This window comes from Triticum aestivum, chromosome 4B (assembly GCF_018294505.1).
Source record: "Triticum aestivum cultivar Chinese Spring chromosome 4B, IWGSC CS RefSeq v2.1, whole genome shotgun sequence".
NCBI lineage: Eukaryota > Viridiplantae > Streptophyta > Magnoliopsida > Poales > Poaceae > Triticum > Triticum aestivum.
Window position 1 is genome coordinate 413,959,751 of NC_057804.1, and position 22,176 is coordinate 413,981,926.

The 22,176-nt window shown below is 46.7% G+C and overlaps 1 protein-coding gene across 1 annotated transcript; it reads left to right on the forward strand.

The window, feature by feature from the left end:
- Positions 1-3,133: 3,133 nt before the first annotated feature.
- Positions 3,134-9,821, forward strand: LOC123092437 (ubiquitin-activating enzyme E1 3-like). Its single transcript, XM_044514213.1, has 7 exons — positions 3,134-3,368; positions 3,495-3,778; positions 5,158-5,375; positions 5,943-6,737; positions 6,820-7,688; positions 7,875-8,307; positions 8,953-9,821. The coding sequence occupies exons 2-7, from the start codon at positions 3,508-3,510 to the stop codon at positions 9,547-9,549; spliced, it is 3,183 nt and encodes a 1,060-aa protein (XP_044370148.1). The 5' UTR covers positions 3,134-3,368; positions 3,495-3,507; the 3' UTR covers positions 9,550-9,821.
- The last annotated feature ends 12,355 nt before the right edge of the window (positions 9,822-22,176 follow it).

The window sequence follows — 22,176 nt, forward strand, 5'->3', positions numbered from 1 at the left end:
GGGTGTACCAAACGTCACAACGTAACTGGGTGGCTATAAAGGTGCACTACAGGTATCTCCGAAAGTGTCTGTTGGGTTGGCACGAATCGAGACTGGGATTTGTCACTCCGTGTAAACGGAGAGATATCTCTGGGCCCACTCGGTAGGACATCATCATAATGTGCACAATGTGACCAAGGGGTTGATCACGAGATGATGTGTTACGGAACGAGTAAAGAGACTTGCCGGTAACGAGATTGAACAAGGTATCGGCATACCGACGATCGAATCTCGGGCAAGTACAATACCGCTAGACAAAGGGAATTGTATACGGGATTGATTGAATCCTTGACATCGTGGTTCATCCGATGAGATCATCGTGGAACATGTGGGAGCCAACATGGGTATCCAGATCCCGCTGTTGGTTATTGACCGGAGAACGTCTTGGTCATGTCTGCATGATTCTCGAACCCGTAGGGTCTACACACTTAAGGTTCGATGACGCTAGGGTTATAAAGGAAGTTTGTATGTGGTTACCGAATGTTGTTCGCAGTCCCGGATGAGATCCCGGACGTCACGAGGAGTTCCGGAATGGTCCGGAGGTAAAGATTTATATATGGAAAGTTGTTGTTCGGGTTCCGGGAAAAGTTCGGGTTTTTTCGGTATTGTACCGGGAAGCTTCCAGAAGGTTCTGGAGGATTCCGGAGGGGTCCGGAGGTCCGGAAATTGCTCCACCACGTCCAATACAGTAGCATGGGCTGCAAGGGGGCGCCCTAGCCTTAATGGGCCAGGGGCACCAGCCCCCCAAGGCCCATGCGCATGGGAAGGGGAAAACCCTAAGGAGGAGGGCCTCCACTTGACTTGGGAGGCACTCCTCCCCCCCTTGGCCACCGCCCCCTCCTCAGATTGGATCTGAGGGGGCCGGCCCCCCTCTCCCTTGCCCCTATATATATGTGGGGGGTGGGAGGGCAGCCGCACCACAAGTTCTGGCGCAGCCCTCCCCCTCTCCCAAGTACTCCTCCTCTCCCGCGGTGCTTGGCGAAGCCCTGCAGGATTGCCACGCTCCTCCATCACCACCACGCCATTGTGCTGCTGCTGGATGGAGTCTTCCTCAACCTCTCCCTCTCTCCTTGCTGGATCAAGGCATGGGAGACGTCACTGGGCTGTACGTGCGTTGAACGCGGAGGTGCCGTCCGTTTGGCACTAGGATCTCCGGTGATTTGGATCACGACGAGTACGACTCCTTCAACCCCGTTCTCTTGAACGCTTCCGCTTAGCGATCTACAAGGGTATATAGATGCACTCTCCTTCCCCTCGTTGCTGGTTTCTCCATAGATAAATCTTGGTGACATGTAGGAAAATTTTGAATTTCTGCTACGTTCCCCAACACCAACAACTCCTACAAAGTACTTCTAGTTTCATACTTGTACTAGGTAAAGCGAACGTCAAGCGTGCGTAGAGTCGTATCAGTGGCCGATAGGACTTGAGAGAGTATTTGTTCTACTTTTAGCTCCTCGTTGGGTTCAACACTCTTGTTTATCGAAAGAGGCTACAACTATCCCCTATACTTGTGGGTTATCAGAGACCAGGGTTCGATCCCTGGTTCCTTCCCCTTTTTACTCCTTATAGGAAGCGCGCCTCCTCCTCCCGCACGAAGTAATGGCTATGTGGGTGGTGGCGCCCCTTGTTTTTTATTCCGTTTTTTCTTTCTGCTTTTGTTTTTCCTTTTTTAAATTAATTCAGGATTTTCAAAAGAACCAAATTTTAAAAATTTATGAGTTTTAAAAATATACATTGAGAAATCATAACCTTTGTGTGAATTCAAAAAATATTTGAAAAATCATAAAATGTACATGATTTCAAAAAATTGTACGCACCTTATAAAAAATTTAATGATTTCAAATATATGTTCATGAAATAAACTTTTTTAAAATAATCATGTATTTAAAACATATCTGGGAATTTTAAAAATGTACATGAATTTTTTGAAAATGTTCACAAAAATTAAAACCGATCCATGAAGAATGAACAAAATGAATCGTCCCTTGCATAGAAGTTTTATTAGGGGATCTATAGAGGTCGTTCTATGATTTTATTTAGTCCCTGGCGTCAGATAAAAAAAGATTTCCATGTTTTGTACAATATATTTTTTGTAAGCTATATAAAAATGACTAAAAGTCTATTTTGACACACCTTCCTATGGGTTAGTTTTTGTAAGCTATATAAAAATGACTAAATCTCTATTATGCCTTCATACACAACTATGTTTATTTTGGTGCCATAGTACTCGTTATGGTAAACACCGCTATCCTAGGCCAAGACGAGACACATGATTCATCAGTCTAGCTTAGGCAGGGTCCATCAATGCAGTTTGCTCAGCAATTTTTTTATTGTGGCGCTTTAAGAAATCAAATCATGATCAGACCATCACATTTTTAGTTTTTGAAATGACTTTTTTAAAGTCCCTTATCTCATCATGACATCACTCAAACACCGTTTGTAAAACGACATTTTAAAAGTCCTTATCTCATCCAGACTTTGATTCAGACCTTTTTTACATCCACCACACCTGCATAATCTGATAGTTTTTCTCCCGTTGCAACACACAAGCATATTTATTAGTGTGAATCAGTTTTAGTATACATTTACTCTTTTAGCAATGATATTTTATATATTTTTCAAAATGTTGTGTGAAATAACTCATATTCAAAGTTATACGCTTATAAGTGAGTGAATGCTTTGACCATATTAGTTCTTTAGCTATAAATTGTTTGTAAATTAGGGCCCCCATTTTGTATATCGCATCGGGGTCCCGAATTTATGAAGACGGCCCTGGTGCTCTTGTTGCAAGTTTATCAGCTCCAAGCTTCCTATTCGAAAAGAAAAAATGGGGGATTTTCAATCATTTGATTGTTCTAAATACAAATCTTTTTAAATTAGCACTATTATTATAATTTCAATACATTTTCTACAGATTAGTACGTTCTTACTAGTAAGAAACAACTTTATAAATTTTAATGCAAATGCAAAGAAACAATTAATTAACTTTAATCAATGCTTTCACTTCGCCATCTAGTCGAACCAAGCGCGACCCATCCGGCCTGGCCTGCCTTATCAGGCTTGTCCATCCCAGAAAGCAACGGCCAGGATTCCCCGAAGCCCTCCGCCCTCACCACCCCACCACCAAGCCTCTCCACCACGCCGCATCGGCGACTCAATCCAACGCCACCTTGCCTTGCCGCAAAACCCCACCGCGCCCGCCCCTGTCTATATATACGCCATTCCACCGGCTTCGCCCCCAAGCCGAAGGTAACCTCACAAGCGACACGCCGTCCTCGAGGCCGCGGGCGCCGCGCGAACCCTAGCCGCCACTACGATCGCCCGCACCGGTAAGGTCCCCCCACCGCCGATTCGGATCGGCTCCGATGCTTCGATCCGTGCGCCCCGATCGCCATTTCTGGGGTTTTAGGGTGCGGGTTTTGGCGTCTGATTTGGTTTTATGTTGCGCGATGCAGGGGGCTGCGCTATATGCTTCCGACGAAGAGAGCGGACGGCGCTGAGGACAGCGGCGACGCGGCGGCGAAGAAGGCACGGGTAGGGGAATCGGCGGCGGAGGCGGGGTCGGAGGCCATGGTTGCCGGGGAGCCGGTCGGCGGGGGCAGTAACGGGAACGGGGTGGCGGAGATCGATGAGGACCTTCACAGCAGGCAGCTCGCCGTGTACGGGAGGGAGACGATGCGGCTGCTATTTGCGTCCAACGTGCTCGTCTCCGGCTTAAACGGGCTTGGGGCTGAGACCGGTGCGTGCCTCCTTCAATATGTGATTTAGTGCTTTATTTAGGAGTACATGGATATCTAATGTTGGCGTTGGTGGCGTTACTGTTGCGTTCTTATTTTGCTGCTCTTAAGTATTTGTTGGTAATTTGGAATCTGTAATTACTTGCTTAGTTGCTGGATTGAGAAACATGGATCTGCGATTACTTCAATTTATCCCATATATATGTGCAGACAGGGCTGAGTTGCTGGATAGAGAAATACATTTTGTATAGCTATCTGATTATCTGATGTCTTATATTTGTTCAAACAGAGTGAACCCTTAAATTACTGACATATGCTGCTATGATCATCAGACTGTTTGCTGCATCCTCTGTTTGTTGTGTTACATAGAGAAATGCAAATCAAATGTGTCCCTTTTCTGCTTGTTATGCAGATTGAATTATATTTTTCTGCCTAGAATTCCCAAGGCATGCCTTTATTGTAATACAAAAAGGCTGACTACTTCTATTCACTATGTGTTGTTGATTGTTTTGTGATCCTACTTCATGTTTACATTGGTAGCTTTTGTAATTGCCACTAGAAATAGGCGAGAAAATGGTACACACAGTTGATAGAATTACTGGTTTTGCAAACTGTGATAAGCGCTGAACTGCTTGTTGCCTTAGTGAAACTGTTTAATGTAATAGTTATGGAGCTGCAGCTACTAGTTCTGACTTATCGACTGACTGACATTATGGAAATCAGATTTGGGTGTCAGAATGATCTAGCCCAACATGTATTTTTCTGGCACTTTAGGCATGGATCTCTTGCAAGTCCTTTTAGAGGGGAGTGAGCACCCAGCGATTCTGTGGAATCAAACCTGAGATGTCCGAGGGACACACGCTGCATGTAGCAACCGAGCTATGGTATGCAGCACCGGTAACAGGACAAAAACCAATCTGAGTACCCTGGTTTGATAGGCGGTAGTTGCACAAGCAGATGAGCCTCCTGGAAAAGGAAATGCACAAGCAGATAAGCCTCCTGGAAAAGGAAAAATCTAGTTATTATACTGAGTTGGTAAAATTAGTGGATTGTTATTCTGTTCTTTTGCTCCTGTTCAGCCCAGGAACACGAGCTATGTAGCTAGCATTTTTATGTCTAATTGGGCAAGTAATATGGTTATAAATGAGCAATTATTTGCCTTTCTTCTCCTGCTCAGCCCAGGAACCTGAGTTATTTAGCATTTTCATGTCTCATGGGCAAAGTAATATGGTCCGTAATGAGCAATTATTTTCCTTTTTCCTGTTTGCCCATGCACACATCCTAATGCATGGTTTGTTTATTGTTATTTGTATGGTATTATCATACTCCTATGCGTGTGGGATTACATGATTTTTATAACTAATATATTTCTTCTATACAGCAAAGAATCTTGCTCTGGCGGGTGTTAAATCTGTCACCCTACATGATGTAGAAAATGTGGATATGTGGGACCTATCTGGCAATTTCTTTCTATCTGAGGATGATATTGGGAAGAACAGGGCTGCTGCTTGCGTTGAAAAGCTGCAAGAACTTAACAATGCTGTTCTTATATCTGCTCTGAAGGAAGAACTGACTACTGAACACCTTTCTAAGTTCCAGGTCTGTTAACTGTATTCTGTGTTAAATTTTGTTAGTACCATTCTTGTTCAATAGCAGTGACCATCGAGGTTAATAAAATAACTTTACTTATTTGAACTGTGCCTGAAATCAAGTGGGATGGTATTATGTGTTTAAGCTAATTTCTGTTTCGGATGGTAATAAGTAAATTCGCGCAGACCATATTCTGCATTTGATGTCAATATACTGACGAGTAATTGTTCCTCCTAATAGTGCCAAACTATTTTTCTTTCATAATACCCAGTAGAACTCCCCCTTTTTTTAGCTGAGAACTCATTTGTTTCACTGCATGTGTCATAGCTGATATATGGATGATCTATATATGCAGTGTACTTACTTGATCTTGTCAAGTGACCTGCATTCAGCTGTCCAGTTAGTAAGCTTGTGGGACTGAAGCTAATGTGAATAACTAAAGCTACATAGTTGGTCATCATCACACACTAATTAGTTGATAACATTTGCTGAATTTTTTGTTGCGGCATGTTTGTGTTTTATTATGAAACATGTACTCCTTAATGCGTATATGCTGACCGTGCCTCTTATTTGCAGGCTGTTGTTTTCACCAACTTAAGTCTAGACAAGGCGGTTGAATTTAATGATTACTGTCGTAGCCACCAGCCTCCAATTCCATTCATCAAAACAGAAGTCTGTGGTCTTTTTGGTAGCGTATTTTGTGACTTTGGGCCTAAGTTTACTGTTCTTGATGTTGATGGTGAAGATCCCCATACTGGTATAATTGCATCCATCAGCAATGACAATCCTGCAATGGTTTCCTGCGTTGATGATGAGCGCCTTGAATTCCAAGATGGTGATCTTGTTGTTTTCACAGAGGTCAGTGGGATGACAGAACTGAATGATGGCAAGCCCAGGAAGATAGTAGATGCAAGGCCATTTTCATTTTGCATCGAGGAGGATACACGTAACTTTGGCATTTATGCAAAAGGTGGGATTGTCACACAGGTGAAAGAACCAATGATCTTAGAGTTCAAGAGTCTGAGAGAATGTATAAAAGAACCAGGGAACTTCCTTTTGAGTGATTTCTCAAAGTACCAGCGTCCTCCGCTGCTTCACTTCGCATTTCTAGCCTTGGATAATTTCAGACAAAAGTTTGGGCGCTTCCCTGTTGCTGGTTGTGACCAGGATGCTCAAAAATTTGTGGAGTTTACTGCTTCTATTAACGAGGCTGCAATTGATTACAAGATGGATGAACTTGATGAGAAGCTGCTGCAACATTTTGCAAGTGGTTCTAGAGCTGTTCTGAACCCAATGGCTGCAATGTTTGGTGGTATTGTTGGTCAAGAAGTTGTGAAGGCTTGTTCCGGGAAATTTCACCCGCAGTACCAGGTCTGTGTGTCATGAACTGTAAAATATTTACGTTTATGATGTTCTGTTGGTTTTTGTCTGATTTTCTTCTCTTTTTTGCCAGTTCTTCTATTTTGACTCGTTAGAATCTCTGCCAACCTATGCATTGGACCCTAAAGACTTGAAGCCATTGAATAGCCGCTACGATGCTCAGATTTCTGTTTTTGGTTCTAAGCTTCAGAAGAAGATGCGGGACTCTAATATTTTTGTTGTGGGATCTGGTGCTCTTGGATGTGAATTCTTGAAGAACTTTGCTTTAATGGGGGTTTCTTGTGGCCGTAAAGGGAAGCTAACTATAACAGATGATGATGTCATTGAGAAAAGCAACTTGAGCCGGCAATTCCTGTTTCGTGATTGGAACATTGGACAGGCAAAATCTACAGTAGCCGCTACAGCTGCTAGTGCTATCAACTCCAGCCTCCATATTGATGCTCTTCAGAATCGTGCCTGTCCAGAGACTGAACATGTTTTCAATGATGCATTCTGGGAGGGCCTTGATGCTGTCATCAATGCACTTGATAATGTCAACGCTAGGATGTACATGGACATGCGATGCCTGTACTTCCAGAAACCACTCTTGGAATCTGGAACACTGGGTCCGAAATGTAATACACAGATGGTGATTCCTCACCTTACTGAAAACTATGGAGCTTCACGTGATCCTCCTGAGAAACAGGCACCAATGTGCACAGTTCATTCTTTTCCACACAATATTGACCATTGTCTAACATGGGCTCGCTCAGAGTTTGAGGGTCTGCTAGAGAAAACTCCAAATGAAGTGAACTCATTTATGTCTAATCCTGCTGAATATGCTGCTGCTATGAGAAAGGCAGGTGATGCTCAAGCCAGGGAATTGTTGGAGCGTGTACGTGAATGCCTTGACAAGGAGCGATGTGATAAATTTGAAGACTGCATAGCCTGGGCAAGACTGAAGTACGATATATCTCTTCTACATGCCCCTTTTGAATACAACAATTTGTTATTGGCTTTCTTCCACTTTCTTTTCGTCTTCCGCTATTTGAAGTTAAAATGGTTTCATTTTGATTATATTGCCATCAAATAGGACAGTATTTTTTGTGCTCCAGATGTCATGTCATAACATCTGGTTTCTTTTGGCAGGTTTGAAGATTACTTCTCTAATCGTGTGAAGCAGCTAACGTTCACATTTCCTGAAGATGCTGCCACTAGCACTGGTGCTCCTTTCTGGTCAGCCCCTAAGCGTTTCCCTTGCCCGGTGCAATTCTCAGCTGTTGATTCATCTCACATTCAATTTATACTGGCTGCTTCCATATTGAGAGCCGTGTCTTTCGGGATCCCCATACCGGACTGGGCGAAGAACATGGGTAATCTGGCTGATATAGTAAGTAAGGTTGCAGTGCCTGAATTTGAGCCAAAGAGTGGGGTTAAGATTGAAACAGATGAGAAGGCCACTAACCTCTCCAGTGCATCAGTTGACGATGCCGCTGTTATCGAAGACCTTTTAACCAAGCTGGAAGCATGTGCCAAGAAACTACCTTCAGGATTCCAAATGAAGCCCATTCAGTTTGAGAAGGTTAGCCTCTTTTTAACTACTTCTGATGTGTTAGAATAAGACTGTTTTCCCTTGCCCAGGCTGTTTAAGAACATCCTTAGTCGTTTCACACTAGAAAACAAACATACATCACTAATGCACATAGGTGCATTTTTGGTAAGCAAAAACATCAACAGGGATTATGTAATTCAGTCACGTTTCTTTCTGTTATGCATTGAGTTACAGAACTTAGTTGCTAGTACCTGTCTTCTCCCTTGTTGCTAGTAGTAATATATTCTCCACTTCTGCCCAGATACATTGAGGATAAGTAACTTCACAGTTCTTTAAGAACAAGTGTTTTCTGTATGCGCCTCTCCACTTATCCTTCCATGTTGGTCTATATTCTATTTGTGTGCGCTTCTGTTTTATGTGCTGGTACCGTAAAGATGGTCAATACTGTGATTGCCTGTGTCAAATAGCTGCTGTTGACTATATTCTTAATAACTTACTTCCTTATTTCTGGTATGAGGCATGAGGCATGCAATTATAACTTATGGGCATTTGTTTAATTTCAGTTCTCAAAATATCTTCTGACGTACCACTGTAAAAGGGCAGAAATAATCAAATATTTAAGGCTATGCTCTTTCTTCACTAGTTCTGGTTACACACCACATGTTTCTTTTGCAGGATGATGATACAAATTTCCACATGGACTTGATTGCTGGTCTTGCTAATATGCGTGCGAGAAACTATGGTATTCAAGAGGTTGACAAGCTGAAGGCCAAGTTCATTGCAGGAAGAATCATTCCAGCTATTGCAACTACGACAGCCATGGCCACAGGCCTTGTGTGCCTTGAGCTGTACAAGGTTCTGGCAGGTGACCACCCAGTTGAAGACTACCGCAATACGTTTGCCAACCTGGCACTACCAATGTTCTCCATGGCTGAACCTGTACCGCCCAAGGAGATGAAGCATCAAGACATGAGATGGACAGTATGGGACCGATGGTCTATCAAGGGCAACATTACTGTCGCAGAACTCCTGAAGTGGTTAAGCGACAAGGGCCTGACTGCTTACAGCGTCTCCTGTGGCACATCCTTGCTGTACAACACCATGTTCCCGAGGCACAAGGATCGACTGAAGAGGAAGATGGTGGATGTCGCCCAGGAGGTGGCTAAGGTAGATGTTCCAGCATACAGGAAGCATTTTGATGTTGTTGTGGCTTGCGAGGATGATGACGGGAACGACATTGATATTCCTCTTATCTCCATTTACTTCCGATAGGCAGGCGCTGTCACTCTATTGTGAGGATAGATGATGAGTGTGAAAAGAATTCCTGTGGAGAGATGTTTGAAACTTTCCTAAACTCTTCTTAGTCGGCTTATGCATTGGTAGCCTAGTGATCGCTGATGGTGTTAGCGTCCATCTCCCTAGCGTTTTGTGTGGGTCGTTCCGCTCTGTTTTGTTGCATGCCAACTATTTGCAGGTGTGCGATGCTGTCTGATGATGTTTTAATGAATGGATCAAAACCTCAGGGTAACATTGGGTTGATGTTTTGGGATGGCTACATGCATATGGTAGTTCAGTTGTCTTTTACCTCATCATCAGTTTCACTTGCAAATAGTTTTCTAAATAAAAAGAAAGCTTCTTGCTAGTTATCCCATTATGCATTTGTCCTCGCAACTCTTTATCCTTGAGTTGAGGTGTCATGTAGTTGTGCATAGATAGGTTAGGGTACACTGGTCAGCTGGCAGTTTTAGTTTTGCTACAACCTTTACGTGTTTAGAGCATCTCTACAAACAGCTAGAGGAGGATAAATTATACCCCTCGGCCTCAAAAGTGAGGTCAACTCCCCCAAATATACTTGCCCGGTGCCTCCCGGAGTAAAAGTTTTGCTCCCCTGTCTCCCGTTCGAGTGGCCACCACCGATGCCCTTGATATTGGCCGTAATGGAGAGGCAAGACCCTTTCGCCACCCCGCCAACCACCACCGCTGGCGCGACCCCACCGGAAACGACCCCTGCTTTGCTGCCCGCACCAAGAGGTTGGGCACCAAAAACCTTCTTCGTGCCACCACATAGCCAACCAGTGCCGACAGGAAGGTCGGCGGCCAAGGCCGCTCGTCTCCGGCGACGGTTGGTCACCTTCCCGCTGCTTTGGTCGCAGGCAAGCGAGCAAGGAAGCCGACTGCGTTGCTCGCTGAGGAGGTGGTGAAGAAGAGGAAGAAAGAAGGCGGCTCCGGTGCCTCCTCACCTGTCGCTTCGTACCCCGTCTTCGGCCACCCCTACGCCCGTTCCTCCGGCCGCGACAGCCATCACCAAGGGCCGTGGCCGCCAACTGGTCGATGAAATGCCATCAAGGTAATTTTTTTTTGCACTTCTCATTTTGGCCAGTGCATTGTTTGGTGATTGCTTACGGTCGTAGGGTGATGAGATTGTTGTTGTTGTCCTAGTGCGGAGATGAAGGTTGTTGAATCCTTGTTGCCTTTGGAGGAGTAATGTATGCTTTGGCTTGAAGATCTCAATTATGACTCGGTGTTCGATCAACAACCAGAGCGCGAGGAGAATTATGAGCTGAAGTGGAGGAGGAGGCTGAAGAGGTTGATGATCCCATGGAGACACAATCAATTGTGAAGGCACCATCAAGATCAAGGGCTCACAATTATTGCCAAGATGGAGATATTGCTTTGTGTCATGCATCGGTTGGAATGGATCAATTAAAGGACCGGTTTTGGGGTAGAATTGCCGAGTACTACAACAACATCGTGGAAGTAAATTTTACCCAAGGTTCTCTTGGACACCGTTAGGGTACCATCCAAGAACAATGTGTAATGAACCCAAGGAAATCAAGGACCGAAACCAGAGGTGGGGATGAGAGATCAGAGCTCTGGGTATTTCTTGCTGAGGAAGAAGGCGAGATATGGAGAAAGTAGGTGAGATTCAGAGAGAGAAAGTGGCAGGTGAGGTTCAGAAAGCACATACACATGCTCCTCTCGCTGTCCACCCTTGCCTATTAGGCACACACGCACCCTAGCCCATGGGCCCTATGCTTATAAGGCTCGACGAACCACAGTTTCCATGTCCACTACATCGTCGTCAGGTTCCGCCTGTTCTTGGTTTGTCGCCGTGTCTTGCCAGATGCTCGTGGAGGGAAAATGCTGACGGAGTGTGTCGTAGTCCTCCTATGCCGCGCTCATTGATGAAGAAGACTAGTGAATTCGTACCTGGACGATCACCTGATCATCATGCTTGACCATCCTGTGCTCAAGGATTTCCTCCGGCTCGATGTCGCTGGCGGACAAGTTAGGTGGTAGAGGTACCTTAGGGAACACCGATGTATAATTCGGCGTAAATGGATTCAACTGGGAGACATGGAAGACATCGTGGATGCGGCTGTCTTGAGGCAGCTCCAACTTGTAAGCGAGCTTGCCGATGCACTCGATGATCTTGAACGATCCGAAGAATTTTAACGCCAATTTTGCGCACGGTCTGTTAGCGACTAAAGATTGCACATATGATTGCAGCTTGAGCAGCACCGAATCGCCCACCTCAAAGTTGTGCTTGGTCCGATTGTAGTTGGCTTGTTTCTTGAACCTGCGCCGCGCACGAAGAATTTGCACGTGAAGGCACGCGGTGTGCTCTCCCCAGTCCTAATGCCCAAATTCGAGGACCGGGCAACCCTGTGGTCCCATAGAGCCATGCCTCCCAGATTGGGCTCCACCAGGTACAAAGCTTTGAATGTAGTACAATTGATGGAGGAATGGAAGGATGAGTTATACCAGAATTCCACCGTCGGGGCATCCAGTGATGCCAGCGGTGTGGATGGTGCATCGATGGTACATTTCCATGCACTGATTGACGTTCTCACTTTGTCCGTCGATCTGGGGGTGGTACATCATTGGATACAACAATTTTTTGACCGCCATGGTGAATAGCTCTAGCCAGAGCGCATTGGTGAAGACACGATCGTGATCGGCGATGATGGAGTTGGGGAGGCCGTGAAGGTTGATGACATTGTCCCAGAAGACTCGTGCCACCTATGCGACATTGAACGGGTGGAGAAGAGGGATGAAGTGTGTGGATTTTGTCAGCCTGTCGACGACCACCATGATTGTGTCGTGGCCTTCAGATTTGGGCAGCCCCTCGACAAAAAGTCCATTGTGAGTTCCTACCATGGTGATGTGGGCACTGGGAGGGGCGCCAGCAGTCCGAATGGTCGTCGATGCTCGTTCTTGGCCTGTTGACACACCAGGCATTGCTTCACATAATCCTCCACATCACACTTCATGCCAGTCCAGAGGAAGAGCCTCTTCAAGCACTGGTAGGTGGCCGTGTTGTCGGGGTGCCCACTGATAGCGTTGTCGTGCAAATCAGTGATAAGTTTGGTGCAGAGCGTTGTATTGCTTCCAATTCAGAGCCTATCTTGGCGACGGATCAGGCCCTTGTGCAGTTCAAATCCTTCCTCGTTTGGACTGTGGATGGCGTGGCTTGTTAATTTCTCCTGTGCATCGGCATCCTGGCGTAGGAGTTCGCCACTTCTTGTACCCATGCTGGCTGGCAGAGCGAGAGCGTGACAATGCCAGAACTGCTCCCACCCACGATAGTGCATCTGCCGCGCCATTGTCCATGCCACGCATGTACTGAAATTTAAACTCTAGGCTGGCCAATTTGGGCATGGCCTTCAGCTGCAAATCAGTTTCCACGTGCTGATCACCAAGGTTGCAGAGGCTTTTGTGGTCAGTCACAATGGTGAACTAGTCGCGCTATAAGTATGCTCGCCACTTGTTGACTACCATCATCACCGCTAGGAACTCCTTTTCGTATGCTAACACCTTCTAGTTGCACACACCCAAAGCCTTGTTGAAGTATGCCACCAGGTGTCCGTCTTGGATGAGCATGGCGCTGATGCCCATGTCACACACATCGGTCTCGATGTTGAACGGCTTGGCGAAGTCCGGCAGAGTGAGCACCGGTGCACTGGCCATGGGATACTTGAGGAGGTGGAAAGCTATTTGTGCCTATGCAATCCACTTGAATCCCTTCTTCATCAGAATATTCTTCAGCTGATTGGCAATGATGTCTTAACGCGCCACAAATCTCCTTTAATAGCCAGTGAAGTCGAGGAATCCACACAACTCTATTTGTGTGGACGACATTGGCCCATTGAGCATGGCCTGGGTCTTCTCCATGTCCGTGGCAATGCCGGCATGCGAGATGATGTGGCTTAGGTACTTGATGCTCTCTTGTGCGAAGGAGCACTTGGACAACTTGGCATAGAGCTGGTGCTGGCGAAGAAGATCGAACACTAGCCCAAGATGTTCCTCATTTTCCTGCAGCATCTCACTAAACACCAGGATGTCATCCAAAAATATGATCACAAATCTGCGTGCATGCTTGGCGAATATCTGGTTAATCAGACAATGGAAAGTTGCTGGTGTGTTCGTCAGGCCGAACAGCATGACACGAAAGTGGAAGTGGGAGTGGTGGGTTTTAAAAGCCATCTTCTCTCCATCGCTTTCCCTCACACGGATTTGGTGGTCGCCCAAACAAAAGGATTACATCGAATATAACTCCGAAGAGAGAGAGAGAGAGAGAGAGAGAGAGAGAGAGAGAGAGAGAGAGAGAGAGAGAGAGAGAGAGAGAGAGAGATCTAGCTACTCCTAAGGACGTCGACCTGTGGGAACTACTCACACATCATCATGAAGGCATCAAGGTTGATGAAGATGGCCTTTGTGATCGATTCCCCCTCCGACAGAGTACCGGCGGAGGTCTCCAAATGGGATCGCGGAAGAACAAAGGCTTGCGGCAGCGATAAAATTGTTCTGGGTCTCGCTCTGGGGGTTTATGGAATTTAGGGAATTGATAGCGTTGGAATTAGATCAAACGGAGGCTTGTGGGTCCCACCAGCAGGTCTTTTGGCCTTCCCCCAAAGCTTTCATGGTCTCTTATGGTCCAAAGGATCACTGCAAAGTTTCATCATGTTTGGACTTCGTTTGGTATGGTTTTTCTGCGAAATAAAGAAATAGGCAAAAAACAGGAACTAACACTGGGCACTGAGTTAATAGGTTAGTTACCAAAAATGATATGAAATCGCATATAAAGCATACAAGATTGATAGTATAATAGCATGAAACAATAAAAAAATTATAGATACGTTGGAGATTTATCAATCATCACGGAGCCCAAGCAAAAACCGAGTGAGAAAGAACCTCGTACTGAGAATCGCATCGAGTTTCGACAGATGATACATGTTGAAAGGATCGATATGGTTGTCTAGAGGGGGGGGGGTGAATAGGCAACTAACAATTTTTAGACTTTTCTTTAACAAATTAAAACTTGCAATGAAATAGGTTGTCTAGATGTGCAACTACGTGGTCAACCTATATGATGCAAAGACAATAAGCACACAAGCAAGTAATGGATATAACTCAAGTAAGCTTGCAAAAGTAAAGGGACAAGATAACCAAGAGTGGAGCCGGTGGAGACGAGGATGTGTTACCGAAGTTCCTTCCTTTTAAAGGGAAGTACGTCTCCGTTAGAGCGGTGTGGAGGCACAATGCTCCCCAAGAAGCCACTAGGGGCACCGTAATCTCCTCACGCCCTCACACAATGCGAGATGCCGCGATTCCACTATTGGAGCCCTTGAAGGCGGCAACCGGACCTTTACAAACAAGATTGGGGCAATCTCCACAACACTTGGAGGCTCCCAACAACACCACGAAGCTTCACCACAATGGAGTATGGCTTCGAGGTGACCTCAACCGTCTAGGGTGCTCAACACCCAAGAGTAACAAGATCCGCTAGGGATAAGTGGGGGGAATCAAATTTCTCTTGGTGGAAGTGTAGATCTGGGCCTTCTCAACCAATCCCGAGCAAATCAGCAAGTTTGATTGGCTAGGGAGAGAGATCGGGCGAAAATGGAGCTTGGAGCAACAATGGAGCTTTGGGAAAAGAGGTGGGTCAACTTTGGGGAAGAAGACCCCTTTATATAGTGGGAAGATCAATCCAACCATTATCCCACTTACCAGCCCCGCACAGAGCGGTACTACCGCTGGGGAAGGGCGGTACTACCGCTCGACCCAGCGGTACTGCCACGCTGCCTGGGGCCCTGACCCCAGGGCGGTACTACCGCCAGGGAAGAGCGGTACTACCGCTCTGGGCGGTACTACCGCTTAGACCCAGCGATACTGCCGCGCTGCCCAGGGCCCTGTCACCAGGGCGGTACTACCGCTAGGGAAGGGCGATACTACCGCTTAGAGCGGTACTACCGCCCCTACTACCTCCCTTAGTGCCGCAAAACCCGACACGAAAAATTCGTCCGAGAATCGAGGCGGAAGTAGCCCAGACGCACAGCGGTACTACGGCCGAAACACCCAAGCGGTACTACCACTCTGAGAGCGGTACTACCGCTCTGAGAGCGGTACTACCGCTGTGGAGTTTCGACGGTACTACTGCTGTGGACGTGGTACTACCGCTAGGGCAAAGCAGAGCATAGTAAGGGGAAAACAGCAGCTCCAGAGATGCAGAAGGAAAGACGACGGGTGTGATAATGATGTGTACGTGTGATTCCACCCAAGTCTTACCAAAACGGATCCCCTCTTGATAGTACGGTGACTCCTACGAAACTAGTCCACCAACAACGAAACGAAGGAGCTACACCGTCTTGAATTACAACACCGAGGGGAGGAAATCGTCTTGTGCCAATGGATGAATCTCTGAAAGAACTAACGCACACGATTAGACCGCACAAGCATTGTCATCAATCACCAAAACATATTGGGAATAAATATGCCCTTACAATCTCCCCCTTTTTGGTGGATTGATGACAATACGGGATTTGCACAATATGAAAGATATAGGATAAGTGCAAAAGTACAACCGTCCTAAAATGTAGAAGGGCTCCCCCTGGATGTGTGCTACCTAGAAAAGTGCTTTGGACTGCACGACACAGATGCCAGGAACAATGCTCCCCCTACATTTTAGAGACCAACTACCTAAGCATGATATGAGAGCAACATATATATAACAAGATAAGCATGGAACTCATAAGCTAGATAGACATAGATAAAGATACGAAGAGATAAGGTAGCATATGTCTCACACCATATGACTCGAGCTTAGGTCTTACGGACAGAACCAGAACTTAGGTCTCACAGACACAAACCAAATAAAACAACAAGCGAAAGCACAAACACAAACGACGGAAGACACAAAACGCAAATCCCTAAACTCTCTCCCCCTTTGGCATCGAGACACCAAAAAGGAGAGGGAGTGATGCTACGGCTCCAGGTGAAGGTAAACGATGGACACCCATCAGATCTCAGAGGGATCATCTGCGGTGCCATCGTCAGCCGGGAAGTGCTCAGCATCAGAATCAGTCCAGGGGCAGTGCTGCTGAATCCACTCCTCCTCCTCGGTAAGCTGATCCTCAGAACCACTAATCACAATAGCACCCATCTGACGCATGAGCTCCTTGTGGCGACCTCGGGTCTTCTTCTCAGCCACATGAGTCATGTACTGACCATGAGACTCCATGCAGAACAACTTCTTCACCTTGATCTTGAGCTTCTTGGCCCAAGAGGGCTCTGCCTCAGAAGGCACGTAGTTATCATCTTCATCCTCAGCCTCATCCCCAAACTCCTCCTCAGTCTCCATGGCAGCAGCAGATGAAGGAACTCCAGTCCTAGGGGCCTGAGTGCCCCAGTTATCCTTCTTCCTCAGACGCTTGACATCGTGAGAAACCAAGTCTCCAATCTCCAGCACCACCTTGGGATAGACACGATCCCAGGCCTTCTCAATGAGCAGCATAATGAACGGACCATAAATCGGGCACTTGCGCTCGGAGATAGCAGAAACCAGCTCAGACCACATAACATGAGAGATATCCAAGGACTCTCCGGTGCTCTGCCCCTTCTCCCGCTGACAGAAGAGAAGCATGTCCATGAGATAAGAGTGAACCTGGTCCAGATTCCCGATGCGAGGGAAAAGAGTTTCTCTGAAGATACGGTGAAGAATGTCCAGATAGGCAGGCAGCTCATAGGTCTCCTTCTTCGTCTCATGGTTGATCCTCAGAGTGCAGTAGGGCCACAGAGCTTGCTTGTGAGTGGCATTGGCTCGACGGTGGGGGCGAAAGCCGACAGCAGACTCAAGTCCAAGATCTTCCACCCCAATCAACTGCATGAAAGCTTTCCACTTGACTGACAGCAACTTGCCATTTGTCATCCAAGTTAGAGTCCTGTCCTCATCGGTCCCAAGGTGAACCGTGGCATAGAATTGGGCCACAATATCAGCATCATAGTCCTTGTTGAATTGCATGATCCCGAGAATGTTCAGCTGAGTGCACATCTGAAGAGCTTCACCAAAGTTGTCAGGATCATTCTCCATATGCTCGGTGTCGATGGAGTGCATGTTGACATAGAGATTCTTCTTGGCTTTGAGGACATCAAAATAGATGGCAAACTGGAACCTGTTCCAGAACGGACGGTTGACCAAAGTGGGATGTTGGTCGACCTCATACGGGTTGCGGCGGCGCCTTGCCCAGAACTCCTTGGGCGGCATTTCTGGCACGGTTTTGCTTTGCTTTGGCTTGACCCTAGGCTTCTTCTGCAGTTGGGGAGGAGGTGGAGCACTAGAAGATCCTCCGGCAGGCTCAGAGGGCTCAGTGGTGCGGTAGCACTTGGACGAAGCACGACCGGGGTTGACACGACGAGCCTAATGCTCAGGAACATCATCACCTGGAACCACACACACAAACACGCAAACAACCAGAAAGAACGAGCGTAAGCCACAAACACGAACAAAGAGATCACTGAGAGGTTGGAGGATGATGGAACTGGGTAGAGGGCGGTAGTACCGTGACCCTTGAGCGGTAGTACCGCTCTGGGAGAGCGGGTAGTACCGCTCGAGGCGGGGAAACAGCAGTTTCCAACTACCGTGGTCAGATCCGGTACTACCGTCCTACCAAATTCAAAAATACTCCAACCAAACACTAATCCAAACAGTCTAGAAGCATTCTCCATCCTACTCAAGCCTAGATCTGGACAAAAATCTAGAGATGCAACTGCTATTGCCCCAAGAACGCTAGATTGCAAACCTAGACAAAAGGAAACAGGGAATGGGGGCAATACCAGCATCCATGGCAAGAGGACAAGGTGGGGATCGATTCCACCGAAGGGAACGGAGAGGAGCGCCCCGGAGAGGGAGATCCGCCGGAGCCCTCCCACGGGTCCGGTTGCTGAAGATAGAGACGAACAGGGCGAAGGGTGAGCGAATGGGTATGGGGGAGAAGAAACTCCCCTGCCCCCGATATAGCCCCCAGCCCGTGCCTCACAGCGGTAGTACCGCTCTGGAGGGCGGTTGTACCGCTTCAGCAACCACGCTGCTTCTAGACCAACGACTAACGCTCAAAAAGAAACGGAAAGCAAAGCCAAAAGAACGAGAGGACTGACGCGACAACACACACACACAACAGACCAGAAACAACTCAAACACACACAACCACACGAAACAGAGCAAGCTCTGGCCTCTCTCAGGAGAGGGCGGTGGCCGGAGCCACCTATGTTTGAGTCAAATGGTATGGCACCGCGAAGAATTATCCTTGGGCCCATGACCAAAACTCGTCTTTGAAGCACAAGTACCATCAAAAATGGCTATTGTGAAAGAGTTGATCGTTTTATGCATAATGGGGGGAGGGAAAGTTCATTGAGAGAACAACACTCCCCCTATGTCCATGCCTACATCTAAGCAGGATACCAAGTTGAGTGGGGTGGGGTGTGCCAGGGTTCAAGTCACATTGCTCGAATCAATGATATTTAGCTCATGCCTTAACTCGCGAAATCTTGCTTCATCCAAGGGCTTCGTGGAAATATCTGCAAGGTTATCATGAGTGTTGACATACTTGAGCTTGATCTCTCCTTGCCTAATGTGATCCCGGATGAAGTGATACCGAATCTCAATGTGTTTCATCTTGAAGTGTTGCACCGGGTTGAGAGAAATCTTGATGGCACTTTCGTTGTCACACCACAGAGGCACTTTGTCACAAATGACACCATATTCCTTTAAAGTTTGCCTCATCCACAAGAGTTGTGCACAACAACTACTGGCCGCCACATATTCTGCTTCGGTGGACGAGAGAGACACACAACTTTGCTTTTTGGAAGACCAACTCACCAAAGAGCACCCAAGAAACTGGCACCCTCTGGAAGTGGACTTCCTACTTCCTATCCACTTTGTCTCCAGCCCAATCGGAATCCGTAAACCCTTCAAGCTTGAAGTTTGCCCCTCTTGGGTACCATAAGCCAAAGTTTGGGGTATGAGCCAAATATCGAAATATTCGCTTGACCGCCACATAGTGACTTTCCTTCGGTGCAGCTTGAAACCGTTCACACATCCCCACACTCAACATGATATCTGGTTTAGATGCACAAAGGTAAAGCAAGGAGCCAATCATGGAGCGATATACCTTTTGATCCACTGCTTTACCATTGGGATCAATGTCAAGTTGGCACTTGGTGGGCATTGGAGTAGAAGCCGGCTTGACATCACTTAACTTGAATCTCTTGAGCATGTCTTGAGTGTATTTGGCTTGGTTGATGAAGGTTCTTTCTCTTCTTTGTTTGATGTCAAAGCCAAGGAAGAACTTCAACTCTCCCATCGAAGACATCTTGAACTTGGAGGTCATGAGAGCGGCAAATTCCTCATTGAAAGCTTTGTTAGGAGAACCAAAGATAATGTCATCAACATATAGTTGGCATACAAACAACTCCCCTTTGACCTTCTTAGTAAAAAGAGTGGGATCGATTTGTCCTACTTCATATCCACGATCTTGTAACAACTCGGTAAGGTGGTCATACCACGCACGTGGGGCTTGTTTAAGGCCATAGAGTGCCTTATCGAGTTGATACACATGATCCGGGAAGTAGGGGTCCTCGAACCCGGGGGGTTGCTTGACATAAACCAACTCATTAATGGGACCATTAAGAAAAGCACTTTTCACATCCATTTGTTGCAACTTAAAGTTGTGATGGGAAGCATAAGCAATCAACAAACGAATGGATTCAAGACGAGCAACGGGAGCAAAGGTTTCACCGTAGTCGATACCCTCGACTTGGGAGTAGCCTTGTGCTACCAATCTTGCCTTGTTGCGAATGATGTTCCCATGAGCATCTTGCCTGTTCTTGAAGATCCACTTTGTTCCAATGACGTTGTGGTTCCCCGAAGGTCTTGGCACCAATCTCCACACCTTGTTGTATTCGAAGTTGTTGAGTTCTTCATGCATGGCATTGAGCCAGTCCGAGTCTTCGAGCGCCTCATAGACCTTATGGGGTTCAACACAAGAGACAAACGCATGATGTTCACAATAGTTTGCTAACTGTCTACGAGTGCTTACCCCCTTTCTTAGGCTTCCAACCACATTCTCCATGAGATGACCTTTGGTGGTGAGTTTGGAAGCAATCTTCGCGGCACGACGCTCCAATTCCTCCTCGAATGTCGAAGGAGGAGGGTTCACTTGATCATCTTGAGCGTCGTCATGAGCTTGTTCTTGACCTTGAGCTTGCTCATGATCTTGAACTTGCTCGAGGGGAAGAACTTGACCTTGGGCATCATGAGGAGGTCCATCACCATCTTGTGATTGATCTTGCCCTTGGTCTTGTTCCTTAGGTTGAGGGCCTTCACTTTGTTCTTCGAAAGCGTGTGGGTCTTGGGGAGGTGATGGCTCCACTTGAGTGGAGCATTGTCCTTCTCCTTCGGCCACAAGGGGTTCCTCAATGGGTCGGATATGACCAATACCCATTCTTCTTATGGCTTGGGGAGGAATTTCATCACCTACATCACAAGTACCACTTTGCTCCACTTGGGAGCCGTTATTTTCATCAAACTCTACGTTACACGTCTCCTCAATGAGTCCGTTGGACTTGTTGAGAACACGGTAAGCATGAGAGTTTGTAGCATAACCAACAAATATGCCCTCATGAGCTCTAGCTTCAAACTTAGACAAACGAACACCTTTCTTGAGAATGAAACACTTACACTCGAACACCCGGAAGTACTTGAGATTAGGCTTGTTCCCGGTGAGTATCTCATACAGAGTCTTGTTCATGCCTTTGCGGAGATAGAGCCGATTGGATGCATGACAAGCTGTGTTGATGGCTTCGGCCCAGAAGTTGTATGGAGACTTGAACTCTGCCATCATGGTTCTTGCCGCATCCATCAACGTCCGATTCTTCCTTTCCGCAACACCATTTCGTTGAGGGGTATATGGTGCAGAATATTGATGCTTGATCCCTTCATCACTAAGAAACTCATCCAAGGTGTAGTTCTTGAACTCGGTGCCGTTGTCACTTCTTATTGTCAAGATCTTTGCATCGTGTTGACGTTGAGCTTCATTTGCAAAGTCGATGACGGTTTGTTGAGTCTCACTCTTCCTCTTGAAGAAGTATACCCAAGTGCATCTTGAATAATCATCCACTATCACCAAGCAATACTTTCTACCCCCAAGACTATCAAAGGATGGGGGCCCAAAGAGGTCCATGTGGAGGAGCTCCAAGGGTCTCTTCGAGTAGATGATAGTCGTGGGAGGGTGAGCCGTCTCATGAAGCTTTCCTTCGATACAAGCACTGCAAACATGATCTTTGGCAAAACTAACATTCGTTAGTCCATGAACATGGTCCCCCTTGAGAAGACTTTGCAAAGATCTCATATTGACGCGGGATAAACGGCGATGCCAAAGCCATCCCACATCAACTTTAGCCATTAGGCATGTCGCGGTCTTAGTGGGTTGCTCCGAGAAGTTAACCACATATAGACCATTCTCGACATGCCCAACAAAGGCTACTTTAAGAGTCTTGCTCCACAAGAGGGCCACGGTATCAATATCAAAGAAGGTGGCAAAACCCATGAGTGCGAGTTGACGA

Excerpts from the sequence above, each read along its gene's own strand:
- LOC123092437 (XM_044514213.1), top strand. The coding sequence starts at position 3,508 with ATGCTTCCGACGAAGAGAGCGGACGGCGCTGAGGACAGCGGCGACGCG. Across the intron at positions 5,376-5,942 it reads AACACCTTTCTAAGTTCCAG|GCTGTTGTTTTCACCAACTT; the intron begins GTCTGTTAACTG and ends TCTTATTTGCAG. Across the intron at positions 7,689-7,874 it reads ATAGCCTGGGCAAGACTGAA|GTTTGAAGATTACTTCTCTA; the intron begins GTACGATATATC and ends TTCTTTTGGCAG.